The sequence below is a fragment of the Denticeps clupeoides genome, chromosome 1 (assembly GCF_900700375.1).
Source record: "Denticeps clupeoides chromosome 1, fDenClu1.1, whole genome shotgun sequence".
NCBI classification, from domain to species: domain Eukaryota; kingdom Metazoa; phylum Chordata; class Actinopteri; order Clupeiformes; family Denticipitidae; genus Denticeps; species Denticeps clupeoides.
In genome coordinates, this window is record NC_041707.1 from 5,522,310 (window position 1) to 5,538,061 (window position 15,752).

General features: G+C 43.5%; 1 protein-coding gene across 14 annotated transcripts in view; it reads left to right on the plus strand.

Moving 5' to 3' along the window:
- The window catches only part of nrxn3a (neurexin 3a), a 236,087-nt gene that overhangs the window by 69,903 nt on the left and 150,432 nt on the right, over nt 1-15,752 (plus strand). For all 14 annotated transcript variants that reach the window (XM_028987720.1, XM_028986089.1, XM_028992522.1 and 11 more), the window contains 2 exons: nt 249-687; nt 2,658-3,041. In XM_028987720.1, the coding sequence (XP_028843553.1) occupies nt 249-687; nt 2,658-3,041 (823 nt within the window). The remainder of the gene's footprint in view (nt 1-248; nt 688-2,657; nt 3,042-15,752) is intronic.

The window sequence follows — 15,752 nt, forward strand, 5'->3', positions numbered from 1 at the left end:
GCGGGTTCCTCTTTTGTCCAGTCATTATCATAGCTATCAGAGCAGCCAGACCTGGCTGCATATGTCAGCGGAGTGAGAGTCAATTACCAGCGAGGGACAGGCTTTGTGCATCCGCGACCTGCCCTGTTGGTATTAATGCAGGTTGTATTCTGATTGAAATTAACCTCCTGTCCTTTCAGGAGGCAGAGGATGCGGAAAGCCCTGGTACTTTTGAGGCCTTCATGAGTAATTTTTTTTGTCTTCAACAGGTCGTCTACAAAAACAATGATATCCGGCTGGAGCTGTCTCGTCTCGCTCGCATTGTCGACCCGAAGATGAAGATCCAGGGGGACGTGGTCTTCAGATGCGAGAATGTGGCCACACTTGACCCCATCTCCTTCGAGACGCCAGAAGCATTCATCAGCCTCCCCAAGTGGAACACCAAGCGCATGGGCTCCATATCCTTTGACTTCCGCACCACGGAGCCAAACGGCCTCATCCTCTTTACCCACGGCAAGCCCCAGGACAGGAAGGACGCCCGCAGTCAGAAGAACACCAAGGTGGACTTCTTTGCTGTGGAGCTGCTGGACGGAAGCCTGTACCTGCTACTGGACATGGGCTCTGGAACCATCAAGGTGAAGGCCACGCAGAACAAAGTCAACGATGGGGCCTGGTACCACGTGGACATACAGCGGGATGGACGATCAGGTTAGATACTACTCTAACTGGCCACTTTATTAGGTACACCTGAGAACTGCTAGGAGGAGGCTGGAGGTACTGGGATTTTGCCTTTACCACCTTTATCAGAGGTCAGTTTTTCGCTGACCAGATTTTCTCAACGCAGCAGTAATAGTGGGGTAGCATCAATGTTCCAGGTGCCAACCTTTTTTAATAAAAAATGGCAGAGAATTTACGAAGCCACTGATGCACTATACACATAGAAGGACATCTGATGGGACACTCATCAAAACGGAGCTTCAATCGACGATTTCAAACAACCTGGTAGGGTGGTAGTAGCCTAGTGGGTAACACACCCGCCTATGAACCACAAGGCCCAGGTTGTAATCCCTCTTACTACCATTGTGTCCCTGAGCAAGACACTTAAGGCTGAGTGTCTCCAGGGGGGGACTGTCCCTGTAACTACTGATTGTAAGTCGCTCTGGATAAGGGCGTCTGGTAAATGCCGTAAATGTAAATGCAAACGAACCTCATTTGGGACTCAAATTTATTAAGCGCACCTAATATTCCATTAACTGGCTACATCCTGTTATCAGCTGGCAGACAGGAGAATTGCTTGTGTCAAATCAGAGGTACTTTAAGTTAAGCCTAAATACAGAGGTTAAATGTATGTGTTTGCCAAACACATGTTTATACCCCAAAAGCCAATATTCTTGTGGCGGCTGCTGAAGATTTTCGCTCTTTTCGTTCTCTCGTTACATCCGTAGACTCTATGTAAATATAGCCTCTGCCTGGAATCTCACTCACTTTCCCTGCTGCCCTTGAGTTTTTGCGCTCCTCAGTATCGATTTCCGGGTGCCCCCTATCACTTCGTAAAGTGGGGCTGGGTGGCGGTCTCATGAGGTATTAATAATTCAGGTCATTAGATGGTGGCCAGCAGGTGACTGAGGACAGTGATCTTATCTGCCATTTGCTGTGCAGTTCATCACAGTTTATGTGTTACCGAGGCCAAGGACGTACTGCTGACCCGGCTACAAACGCAGAGTCGCCATCATTCGTTTATTTCTCGTATAGACCAAAAACACAAACGGAATGTGCCAATGAGCTTTAATGGATCTGTACGGAAGACACGCCCCAAACATAAACTCTTCCTAGACACAAGGAAAGATATTTTGTCTGTCATACAGTCATTATCATGGGCCTTAAATATATTTGTTCATCTTGTATCTCCATGTAATGGTGTGTTGAATTACATTTACAGCATTTGGCAGACGCTCTTAGCCAGAGCAACTTACATAAGTGCTTTAAAATGTCCTTCATAGAAATCCCTCATTTAATTCACTAGGGACAAATCTGTAAATACCATTAGCTTAATAACTCAGAACCAAATTGTTTTTTAAAAGTGGAATGAACGTAGCAATGGAGTGGTGTGGGAGACTTTGTGAAGGTTGAAAACACGTCATGTTGCACTTCATTTGAGTCTTTACTCAGTCTAATAATCCTTCTGAAGACAGCAGTGATGGTTCAGATGAGTGGCGGCTGGTGGAATTATTTTTTGCAAGTCAGCTTTCAGATGCGCTCTAACAACATGTTACCACTACAATACGACACACCACCATTCTTGTGCATCACACTATAAAAGCAAAAATATATTGTCTGTGTTTTCAGTCATTTATTAAGTAAATGTTGCTCAAACATGCTCATTTTTCAATTATTCTTTTATTAGTCAGGCAAAATTTTATTTTAATCTATAAATACAATATAAATAGTTTTAGCTATTAATTTTATTGTTTATATTTAACAATAGTTTTTAGCAATGCTACTATCTCTCCTTTAAATTTTTCTTGTGGTCTTCTTCTGTGAAATGGTTAGTTTTGATACCTATTTAATGTATTTATGACTTTCTCCAGAAAGTGGTTGCCACATTACACTCCACCAACAGATGCTTGTGAACAGACGACTTAATGACTGTGTCATGCTCTCTCCCACTTTATTTTCAGGGACTATATCGGTCAACAGTCGCCGGACCCCCTTCACTGCCAGCGGCGAGAATGAGATTTTGGACCTGGAGGGTGACATGTATCTGGGGGGTCTCCCGGAGATCCGTGCCGGCCTGCTCCTGCCCACGGAGCTGTGGACCGCCATGCTGAACTACGGCTATGTGGGCTGCATCCGCGACCTGTTCATCGATGGTCGCAGCAAGGACATCCGGCAGATTGCCGAGGCCCAGAACGGCGCCGGGATCAAACCATCATGCAACAAGGCGGCGGGGAAGCAGTGCGAAAGCTACCCCTGCAAGAACAAGGGCATCTGCAAGGAGGGCTGGAACCGATTCATCTGTGACTGCACAGGCACCGGCTACTGGTCCCGCACCTGTGAGAGGGGTGAGTGATGTCACTTCCTATTTTGCTCTATATCTCTTGTAATAGAAAACTAATAATTTGCCATCGACATGAACCATTGAGTCTTACCACCTAATCACCATGTTGAGTGGTCATGGGCAGCATGGCGCATTGTGACCATGTTTTACAGTCATATATACGTGATATGGGATTATTTAGTCTTCTGCATTAATGAGATTGAGGTTGGCATAGAAAATTTTATTCCTTGACATGGACAGGAGGTCCGATCTCAGAATTTAAGAACATGGCTGACATTGTGGTTATTGGTGGTTTTTGGTTCTGCTAGTGGACCACAGACCATGTCCTTATGCCACTTCTGCTTTTCTTTCTTTCCTGTCCAACTCGGACTCCTGCAATTGAGCGCTTTATTCAGCTAGTAATTATTGATTACATAGAAAACGTCTGAGATCAGTGAGAAGCAAAATTCATAAAATTTTGCAGTGGTGTGAATGAAGAACACATAGGTGCAGGTGCAGGTGCTTTGTTTTGGTAAACTGGTTTATATAACAAGAGGACGGTATGAATATCTGAGGATGAAAAAGGTCAAGTATCCCACAGGCCATATCCTTTAACTCCTTGTTTACATTCCTAGCTATAACTGGCACTGATGGCATGCTGGTCTGGGAGGAATTAATTAAAAGTTGGTGAATAAATTAAAGTTGGTGTCTTTGTAAATAAGTCAGTACCAGAACATGAAGGCAGCAGAAGTGGAATCTGGGCGAGTAGATGACAACATGAGGTCCAAAAAGGCAAAGGGGCAATACAGAAGACAAGGTCGAATGAACAGAAAAAGCACGTAGCAATGGCAATCTGAGGGCAGAAGAAAACAATGGCAGTGGGGAGGCCTTGGCAGCAGGATGAACCACATTAACAATCAAGCAACTACCAAGATGGGTGCTCGCTCTTTATGCTGCATGGCGACCTCCGCCCCAGTGGGCACGGAGGAGGCATGGGAACCATGACAAGCCATGAACACACACAAAAAAAGAAATAAAACTTTAGTAAAGGTTGAAAAATAAGTTAGGGGGTTAGACCTGGTCCACATTTTTAAATATTTTGAATACTTTATTTTTTGCTACATCATTACAGAGAGACCCTATTATTATTCCATTTATTATTTATTTGACAGTATTTTTACAACTGAGATTGTGCAGCCATTGAGCAGAGTGTTGAATGGGATCACGTGAATCACTGTTTAATTACTTGCAATAAGATAATAGCAGTAATTAAAGATGTAACAATATGAATATTAATAATGTACAAAGAACAAAGGAAACGTTATAGAATCAAAAATGCATGCAGCCTCAGTCTGTTTTCGTGCAGGTAGTGGAGATTTGTGCGCTGTCTACTGCATCCAGCTTTAATAACACATTTTTAAACAGATTACTTAGCCAGTAGATCTACATCAGACATTAAAAGTAAAGCGAATCGACTCAATGCCGACATGGGGGGTTTTCAGAATGAAAGATGCAGCCTTGCATGGCATCAAAGATTTTTTTTCAGCTTAATCACCGGAGCAGAGGGTTTCAGCTTTTTTTTTTTTCTCCAATGGCCCTTTAATTCCCACAGGTACGAGTTGGGCATTATGTGCACCCCTGCTCGGTGTGTGGGGCCGATATTCAGTTGGAGTGTAGGGATATTGATCAGCGCAAGCACTGGGCGGAGTGCATCACTCACCATTACGCTGCTGTATGCAAGGCTGTACCGGGTACGGAAGACATGCCTGAGCTTTTGTCATGTCTGCTGAGCTGCTGCGATTCATGACGAGTGTCACTCACAGCCCTGCTGTAGCCCTGGGATAGAGATGTTGTACCACGTATGATTAATACCATTTAAATCCAAGTGTATCGGGATGCAAAGAATTTTCCCAGGGTCCCCTGTGGGAGGTCGGGTGACAGCAGGGCCGACAGACAAGTAAGGCTGAATTCTGTCATCTCATATGGTTATGTCTCTGAATTGATTTACTTCATCTAGACCCACTGTCAGTCCGAAGTACTTCTCTTTAACCAATCAAAACGACTCAATAAAGCATGTGATTGAAACATGAATGACAACTCACCATGAAAAAATGAATTCAGAAACATAATCTCTCAATATTCTCTGAAATTTGGGCAATCGCAGTCGCTCCCTTTCTCATTCATTCTCATGCATTCATGGGTTTTGCAGGTATTGATGTCTATTCTTTTTCTGGTTGTTCAGTATGTTGTGTCTTCTCCCCTTTTTTCTGAGCACTGCTGCTTATGCTGTCATGTGATATTCAGAGATCTACTTTAACTGTGATATTAATTGAGAAGTATTTTTAAATCCTTCATTTAGTTCACTAGGACCCAATCTGTAAATACCATTAATTGAATAAGTCAGAACTACCTGTTTTGTATGGATTAAGTGAGAATTGTGGTACCAGTCGAGCAGTGCTGGTGGATCAGAGAGATTGAGGTGCAGAGTGAGGAGTGATAAGAGATCTGAGAATTTGGAATGGTTGAAAACAAGTCGTGTTGCAACATTCTGGATCAGCTGGAGAGGTCAAGTAGCACTTAGAGACAGAGCAGTCAGACGTTTACTGTAATAAAGTTTGGACATGACCAGAGAGTGGTCAATATCTGAGTATCCTGTGTCAATGCAAATGTTTTTGAGATATAATCAACATTATCGAAAGAGATTGGAAATCTGAGATCAATAGAAGAGGTAATTGACCATGGTTACCCCAAGGTTGCATATAGTGGCAAAAAGAAATATGAGGGAGATTTTAAGATCCTGTTATGAAGAGAAATCAACTGAGATGAATAGTAATGCAGTTTTGCTGGGGTTGAATTTTAGATGATGAGCTGCTATCCAGGATTTCAGACATGCAAGCAGAGACCTTGGTGGACATGTGGACATCTAACAGGGGAAAATAGAGGAAAAGTAGGGTGTCATCTGCAAAGCAGTGGTAGGATAAGCCATGCAAGGATATGACATCACCAAAAGATTTAGTGTAGAGGGAAAAAAGGACAGGGGCAAGTACTGAGCCCTGAGGGACAGAAGAGATCTTGTGAGGAGCATATGTTGACCCCCACTATGTCATCTGATAAGATCTATCCTTCAGATAAGAAGCTATCCACTGCCAAGCAGAGCCACTAATTCCAAAGCTACCAAGGATGGTCTTGTGGTTAACTGTATCAAATGCTGCTTGAAGGTCCCAAAAGATAAGACTGATTGCAATTTTGCTGATCTAGCAGCATATAGTTTTTTTCTGTAACAGGCTCTGTGGAGTAAGCAGTTTTGAAACCAGACTGATTTGGGTCCTGAAGGTTATTCTGGGCAAGATAATGATTGTAGATGCTACATTCTAAGATTTTAGAGCGAAAAGGTAGGAGAGTGATATACAGATTTGCTCCAGTGTGTAGCTTTATGTAACTTTATAACATTATATATAACTTTATATCATGCCACATTGCGAATGAGTATAGACACGCATGCTCAACATGTGTAACAAACATAGTTTTAATAATGAAATTGAAATATGGTACGATGGCCTGAAAAGCACGAAGCATGAAGAGACGCAGCACTAACCTCAACATGTAAAGATTGATAGGGTAGTGGCAGCTGCGAGTGATCAGGACCCAATAATCAGGTCAACAGATGCCAGTGGCACCTGGGCATCACAGTAAATAATGTTACTTTTTATTACCTTTTGCTTTGTATCTCGCTTTACTTGTATAGTAATGATAAAGTCATTGATCTTATATTTGCAATACATATTTTTTGGTTAAATTTTTGATTTCTGTTGGAACAATCAACTGAGTCATATAGACATCTTCACTTACTGGTAAGAATGTCTCTTTTGATGGATGTGATGTATAAATATGTCTAACTGCTCCTGTAGTTAAGCCCATATTCTTCCATACACAGTTAAACTGTGTATTTTATGGACACTAGTTACATCAGTAGGCTCAATTAATATATTACTAGAATCAATATTACAAATTTGCCTAATTGTAATTAAATTATGCAGCACCATTGCTGACCTGTTTAAAGGCTTTTCAGACCTTGGGATATGTCCATTTTTATATCACACTGTGAACTCTGAACTGTGAGAACTTCTTAGGAAAGTGATATTTAAATCCATCATTGGAGGAAATATGTGTAGCAGCCAGCTGTAAACTTGAAACGCATAATTGGAAACATGCGATTATCGATCTGGCCGCCACCGAACATTTTTATTTTTTTAAATCAAGCTATCTTATACCACTGTATGCTATACTTAGCCTCGGACAGTGAGACCAGGAGAAACAATTACTGCAAACACAAGCAGGGTTTGATATTACAAATGTGATGCTGTAGCCATATCTGTAAATCTTACCTGCTTCCTACCGATGATGAGTTATTTAATCTCTTCTTGAATTAATAATTATTTTTTAAATACCATTTAATGGAAATGCCTTGAATCATTAAAGCCCACCTTACCCGTGTGTCAATTTTTTCCTCAAATGATGAGTCTTATTGCTATTTAAGTCCCATGATATTGAAAAAAAATCTGGCGTGTCATTACAGTTTTCAGTTCGATTAAATTACAGTTTCAGTTCAAATTCAGTCAATTCAGTTTCCAGAGTCCCTGCACCCTGAGGTACACCTCTCAGTGCAATCAGCCAACCAATTACTTTCTCCTGCTGGAAATATGGCCTCCTTGCCAAGCATCAGGCCCAGGAGGTAGAAAGATGCCTGATGGCTTGACATGGAATATCGCAAATAGGTTTTCACATTTGGTTCAAACGTTACATTTCTGCTCGGTTTAGACTGCACTGCTTTGACCCAGCAGAATGAAGGACAAAATGGATCACTTAAAAAAAACAAAACAAAAAAACATTGAATGTATTCATGAATCATTAGTCCATGTGCTGATGGGAGTTTACTGCCAATTCAGGACGCCGTGACAGCTCCGTCAGTGTGTGCCTGCACTGCCACTCCCCAGGGCTCCACACCGCCGCCTGAGTTAATCGCTATTGATTCAGGCGCTGTGAAGGTCAGACCCGCTGCCCCAGGCAGAGCAGGAGCCAACGTTGTCGCAAAGCCACCCACCCGGCTTTTCTTTTACCGAGAACAGTGTTCCGCAGTGTACCTACCAGATTCGGTTATTGAACATGCTGGAGACAGGATTCTGACGTTTCCCACAATCCCACAGGCTATTTATTACATGCGCCGATTCAAATTTAAGTGTAGCTAATTGGTCTCTTTGAGAACTTAATCTAGCCATCTGAAAAACAAACTGCAACGGTGCTGGCAGTTCTGAGAATATTATCTGTGTCATTCAGAGCATAAAAAAAAAACCTTCGCATATGAAAATGTGATTTCCAGAAAATGTGATTTTTCATAAACAAAAAAAAAAAAAAAAAAAAAAAAAAGAAACGTGCAAAGTATCTCTTTTCTTTAAAACGCACCTTTTTTTCTGAGCATATTGATTTGGCATTCTCATGTCCCTGATTGTGTTCACAAAGAGCACAGCTGAAATGACACCCACAGAGGTCTGTCTGGTAAGTACCCGCTCAGACCCGATCTGGGTAATTATGCCCGTGATTTGGTGTTCTTCCTCAGGTTGTCATCTTGTGTGATTGTCTCCGATTCATTTTAATCCTCCCCCTTGCCCTCGAGATGAGGAGCCGGATGTGTTTCTGCTAAGAGCACAATGATTAGTGACGTCTCCCAGGAAATTGGAATGTGTTCGCTAAACTTATCCCCGGCGACGCACAAACACACGCTCTCTCACCGTCTCGCTCGCCCATGCAGTGCCGGATGCCGTGGTGCTGATGCATGGTCGGCGGCGGGCTGGCTTGTGTATACTCGTGCACCGCTTGTTTTCCGGCTCCTCCTCCCAGCAATCGGGCTGATTTTGTCACTTTTAAGAAATCAGCTCGCATTCTCGCGGTTGTCAGCGATCACCGCTGCAGAGGAAAAGCGAGTCTGAATGGCTCATCATACGCAGAGCGGAAATGTCAACAAAGTCTCCCGCTCGACCCGCTGAGTGTCAAGGTCACGTTCGTTCCAGCAAAAATTACAGGTCTGTCTCATAGCTTCCTTGTTGGGGGTGCAGGAGCAATAAGCCTCTCAAGATGATTTGCAGTATCATGCCAGCAATTCAGAATTCCCAAAGTTGTCATTTTGAGCTCTGAAATTATGGAATCCAATCGGCACGTTGAGAAGAGTTTAGCGCCGAGGTCATGTGGCCCAGGTTCTGAGGTCAGGGTCCACGGTGAATAAGGACAATCGGACTTGGTCAGCGGAATCAGAGCACTTCTTGATTGACGTGAATAGCTGTGCCTTTAGTGTGATTGGTCATGGTATTCCATGGTATCACTGCCTGATCCCAGCCACAAGAAGAGTCATCCCTCAACAATGCTGGAGTTTGCCGGACAGCCAGGCGCATTGCCTTATGTTTGGACGGAGCCCGATCCCACCCGAGGGAGCTATGCTAACTTGTGTAATTGAGCCTGAGGTGACAGGAGACCTCCTTAGACCTTGTGCGTGCCTCCACTGTGGTTTGTCTGGGTTAAACCGGGATAGCACTTGTCAGCTGTGGGTGGTGTGGACAGGAACAGGGCATCTCTTTCTCTAGTCAGTCACAGACAGTTGAGAAAAGCTGACTTGGAAATGTTGCCTTTGGAACACAATTTGCTGCAGGGGGCGCTAGACCTATGGTGGGGTCACATTTTAGAGTCAATTGATCACTTCATTGATGGTAACATGGAAGCATGTTGTAAGTCGCTCTGGATATGGGCGTCTTTGTAACTGGTGTCCTTTTTTAAGTTGATGGTTTTACCCAGGGGTCAGCAGTGCTGCCCTTTCATCCTTACTGCGGCTCCCTGTGGCTTAGGAAAATAAAATAATGTATAATTTTTAAAATATAATTTATTTAACCATATAGACAACCAACTCTCCTTCTCGACTCACATCACCAGTCTTTCCCGAGTGGACATTCCTGGTCTGCAGTGGTCACGGTCACGTGTCCAGGTGGATGAAGCTTGGATGTTACATTCTACTTAAAAAGTAAACCCCTTCCTTCAAACAGTATTCCCAGGTGGAATCCCTGGTGGAAGTGCCATCTTCCAGCAGGATCGTGTTTTTTTCTCCTCTTTTTTTGGTCTGAAAACAGCTGATAAGGGTGAAATTTATTCATATGTTTTAAAGGACTTTTCCTGTGTCAGTATTTGACAAAGAGATTTTAAATGTTCTAAAATATGAACGCCTAAAATATGCTTATTATTAAGTGATAAAGCGTGTTGCTCCAAGGCCTGCAGCACACAGCACTGATACTCCATCTGGTCTCCAATTGCTGATAAAGGGCTGATCAAAGGAGCTCGTCTTGAATGAATTAGTTACAATAACACATCACATATAGTGTTTAGCATATCAGATGGGAGTCGTTTTTGGGTGATATCTGCTCAAGAAAACAGCGCGGAGGAATTTGACTCTCCCTTCATTTCATTTTAAACCGAGCTGGGACAAGTCGTCAGCCACCGAGAGCTGGAAATAGACCGAGGTACGTAACGTGAATGCAGAACAAGAATGATGAGCGTCTGATATTTATCAGTAGCAGGATACAGTAGAATGTCATTGTGAAACACTGCAGCACAGCACACGGTGACACAACGAAATGTGTCCTCTGACCAATATGCTCCTTTTTTTCCAAAGAAAGGAAAAAAAAAAAAAACTAGAAATGGCTTAATTTTTTTTTAATATGCATTTTCCAAAATTTAAAAACATTTACATTTACTACTTTATCATTCTGGTAGTAACATTTATAATCCTGGTCTTTCTCAGTTTTTTACCTGTATCTTTACAAAACCATGTATGAGTGCATGTGTGTTCACAGTGCTGGAGTAGAGGTGTGTGTGTGCTGTAGGACCATGTTCTATGTGATGTTCTCTGAGGTACGTAACGTGAACGCAGAACAAGAAGGATGAGCGTCTGATATTTATCATGCAGGCTACACAAACAGACCACTGACCGTGGTGAGCTGTTCCTGGACCGGGTGGATGCAGGAGGCTGGGTGGTAAAGAGAGTTCTAGAGAGTGCAGAACTGAAGAAATTATTATGATAATTTCGTCTGACTGCACTTTGCATTTAAAACTGTTTAATAGATCCAATACTATAAAATGTTGACACCTCTCTTTTGTTGTGAAGAACCAAATTTCAGATAGAACGTATATGTGACAGTGGTAGTTCCCCCTCTACATGGCAGAAGCTGCCCCGGGGGGCTCATGCAGCCAGACGCTCATGTGATGGGACGGGGCGGGTGAAACCCCCAGGTCCGCTTGAGGACTGCGTTAATGTAGTTGCAGCAGTTGGTGGGAGTGGCCTTTTCCATCATCGCCTCGGACCCCCCTCGCATGAACTGTGGCCATTACCCGCCTCACTGATTTCAGGCTGATGCTCTTTAAAGACACAAGGCTTCGTCCCCCATGCGGCCCCCGGGACTTCCTGTACGATTTCTGTGGAAATGCAATAAAATAATTCCAGGACTGATTAGGGTCACCCGACTGCATTAAATATCGGTGGAACCTGAAAGAAGGAGTGCTGTGCTACATGAAAGGGTGACCGCACCCTTTTTTCCCATTTCCATCTTCCCCAATAAGCACATGTCAGGCGATGTATTATAATCTACTGTAATCAGACAGTTGGGTCTCCTTGGACGTGAGTGTGGTTGTAAGAGTGTGTAAAATATGGCTTTGTCGATGCCTATCGACTCCCCCTTGACGTAAATGGACTGGTCACGGTGGTGGGCGGGGTCTGTGAGTAGCGATGAGGATTTAAACAGGGCTTTCATTCTCAGCATAAATTAGCCACTGGTGAGCACTATAGCGCCCGCCGCTGTCACTTTCGCTCAGAACGCGCCCACCCCACCCCCTTCCCAGCGTCCATGGAGGGCCCATCTCGTCCCCTCTGTCACACCCTGTTACAGCAGCTGGAGGCGGAGGCCCCGAAGAGAAGGTGTTCTGCTGCATGGAACCCGTCTTCCTCTCCCCCAAAAAGTTCAAAACGGCCAGCAAAAGGCAGAAACACAACATTGTAGCGTGTCCCCTTTTCTTGAGTTTATTTTTGGGGAAGGTTTCCATTAATCTTACTCATCCTTCTCACTAAGGTTATACAGTCACGCACCAAGCATGGAGGATGTTGGTGGGGGGGGTTCTGTTAATTTACTGTTTATTTACGGTGCTTCTTCAGACAAAGAGCTCTCTTACCCTGCAGCTTTGAAATAAATATATAAAGGGGGAAAAATTTCATGTGTGGTTGGTCCTTCTCTTTGGGGGAATGTGCTGCGTTCTGATGGAGGGAGGGCGCCACTGCGGCGGCCTCTGCCTCCACCTGGTGGACATCTGGTGAACTGCAGGCCCACGGTTTTCCCCGGTGAGGCAGAGGATTTTGAGGACATGTTGGACTAAATACTTTTTGTTACTGCTACATTCAATGAGGCTGTTATCATGCCATTGTAGATTGTTTATCTCAATAAATAAGTACACGAGTTTAACACAATGGTTTAACACAATTTAACCCAGCCATGCAGGTCAATAAGTGTAAGATAAGTGTAAAAAGGGTATTAAAAAAAAAAGAACACAGTCCTGCTCAGTCCTGTTTCTGTTTGGCCCATCTAGACAAGTGTGTCGGAGGTAAATAGTGCCCTGTCCCTTTTCATTAGATCCGCCTCACCGTGTGCGTTGCGTGCGGCATGGGGCAAGCAGCGGTTCTCGACTGGGCGTCAGTGTAAGGTCTGATTGCGGCTTAGATCCAAATGAGATTTTCAGTGAATAATCAGCGACCTCTCCACCCCTCCAGGCAGCCCTCAAAGCTTTTATTAATCCACGTAAACTGATGCAAAGTGTTCATCCACGCTTGAACTCGTTTATTCCGTTCCCTTGCTTCCTGCCTTGATCTGCTATTCACCAAATTCGGTTCCGTACAGTGTGCCTAATGGATTTCCTCTTCATCACCACAAATTCTGACCCTTCCTGATAGCCTGAATTTAACTTTGTGTTCCTCATTAACTTGTGGATGTGTGTGTGTGTTTATGCATGCATGTGTGTAAGGCCTGAGGTCACCTCATGAGGAACTTAAATATTACATAAAAAAGGAATTAAGGAATTACCTAACATGTTCACATAACCTGGAATAATTAGTGATGGTATGTTTTTGTATATTTGAAAGTGAAGTGATAGTCGTTGACACGGTGACACAACGAAATGTGTCCTCTTTTAACCATCACCCTTAGTGTTACGGGACCGCTTCGGGACCGCTTCCTTGACCACTATGCCCCATTTCCTACTGTTTGCCATGTTCCAAAGAAAGAAATAAACTAGAAATGGCTTAAATGGATTAAATATTTTTTTAAATATGCATTTTCCAAAAATTAAAAACAAAAATATTCTAATTTACTACTTTATCATTCTGGTAGTAACATTTATAATCCTGGTCTTTCTCAGTTTTTCACCTGTATCATTACAAAACCATGTATGAGTGCATGTGTGTTCACAGTGCTGGAGTAGAGGTGTGTGTGTGTGCTGTAGGACCATGTTCTATGTCCTCTGAGAGGGCAGTAAGACACTCAGTTTAGTGTCTGGAGAGACGTGAACCACGGTGGCTGTGGTTTTTGATGTGAGGGTTAGAGGAGGATGATGTTGTTTGCCGTTGTTCAGGTCTCCTCTCCATCTTGTATCATCTAATAATGAATCTCAGTTGTCATTTAATAGGCTTTGTTCACATTGCCAGGCTGTTGGCATAATGTGTCACCGATCCAATGTTTTCAACACCATGTGGACACAGAATGCAGTTTTATCAGCATTAGGGTGGTAGTGGCCTAGTGGGTCACACACACGCCTATGAACAGGTCCCAGGTTCAAATCCCACTTATTCCCATTGTGTCCCTGAGCAAGACACTTATCCCTCCAGTGTCTCCAGGGTGACTGTCCCTGATCGTTAACCTCTCCAGATAAGGACATCTGCTAAATTCAATAAATGTGACACTAGCTACCTTCATATATCCTCATTGATTGTTAATGTACTTGATTCTTTGTAGTGCAACATGAAATACACACAGTGTATACAGTATAATACACACAGTGATCACAGTCATCATCAATATAGCCTATCGATGTAAGGCATATCGATGTCCATATGCATTACAATGTAATACAGGTAAATAATGAAACAGAATCCTTGTTCTTACTTGCTTTGTGAAGACCGGCAGAGTGTGTGGTATGTACAGGAATGCAACCAGTGCACGACGGCTCTGATTGGCATGGGAGAGGAGTAGGCGTGGCAGCACCCGCTGAAGCTCACCGATGCCCTTGTCCGGGACAGATTTGCGTGTTATCTAGAGGTCCGCTCCTGGGAGATGGACAGTGTAATGAGCATTGATTCGCTGTTGTCTCTGGCTCCAGCTGCGGTGCGGGCCCGTAACAGATCAGGCGGTGCCCTTTAGAGCGGACAGGTCATTCCGTCCCTCATAAAGACGCAAGCGTAAAGAAAAACGATGCCGTGAAGATACAGCAGCTTGCGAATGTGAGAAAGCTGCATCTTTGACCGCCCAGGCAGCTGTGAAATGAACCCTGCAAATACAATTCCAAGTAACAGAAGCTACAAAAACCTGGGCGTCAAACTGAGAGACTCGGACCGAGATCAGGGAAAGAAGGCCAAACCATTCCTTTATTAAGATGCCTACACATGGGACAGTGGTGGCCTAGCGGTTAAGGAAGCGGACCCGTAATCAGTAGGTTGCCAGTTCGAACCGCCAAGGTGCCACCGAGCAAGGTGCTCACGGAGGGTGATGGGTTAAATGGGACACCTTTTGTTGTGTCACTGTGTGCTGTGCTTGCTGTATTTCACAATGACAATCACTTCACTTGATTAAAAAAACGAGAAATAAGCAGTATGCTTATTTAATACTCCCATTGGAATCTCATTGCCTAAAATTGGAATTAATTTAACCCATCTTTGCATCTTCACTTATGCAAGTTGATGGACTTCTTTTATAGTCCTTGTTCCCTGCTTGCCATGCCGCTTGAAGGTCCTTCATGGAAGCTGTGTCATCTGATTAGAATCAATGTGTTAACTCTGACGACGGAACGCACAAAATAACAATGCAGTGATGCTGCAGTCAATCAACATCAATGCCGGCACCGTCAATCAAACCAAATAATCCAGCATTTCCCTTGACAATAAAGAGTTGTTCACGAATCAGCCCAACCAATCAATAAAACGGCGCAAACGTCAAATTAATCTACGGCTGATGTAGTTCTGCACCCTGTTTGTACTTCGTTTGATTTGCATGAACAGGACTTCATTCAGGCATGTGATTGGATGAGATGGGTATTCATCAAGGTAAAGAGAAAGGATCTGAAGGGAAAACAGTGTGTGTGTGTGTGTGAGTTTGTGTGTGTGTGTGTATATTTCTTAGTGAGAACTACATTTGACAAAGATTTTGCAGCACTTATTTACAACTGATTATCATTAAAAATGAAAAAAATATATAATAATCTTGTTACACTGCATATATGAAATGATTGTACTGGTGATGCACAGCACACGGAGACACAACAAAATGTGTCCTCTGCATTTAACCCATCACATTAATGAGCAGTGGGCAGCCATGACAGGCACCCAGGGAGCAGTGTAGGGACGGTACCTTGCTAAAGGGGACCTCGGTGAGACTTAGTTATTTGAACC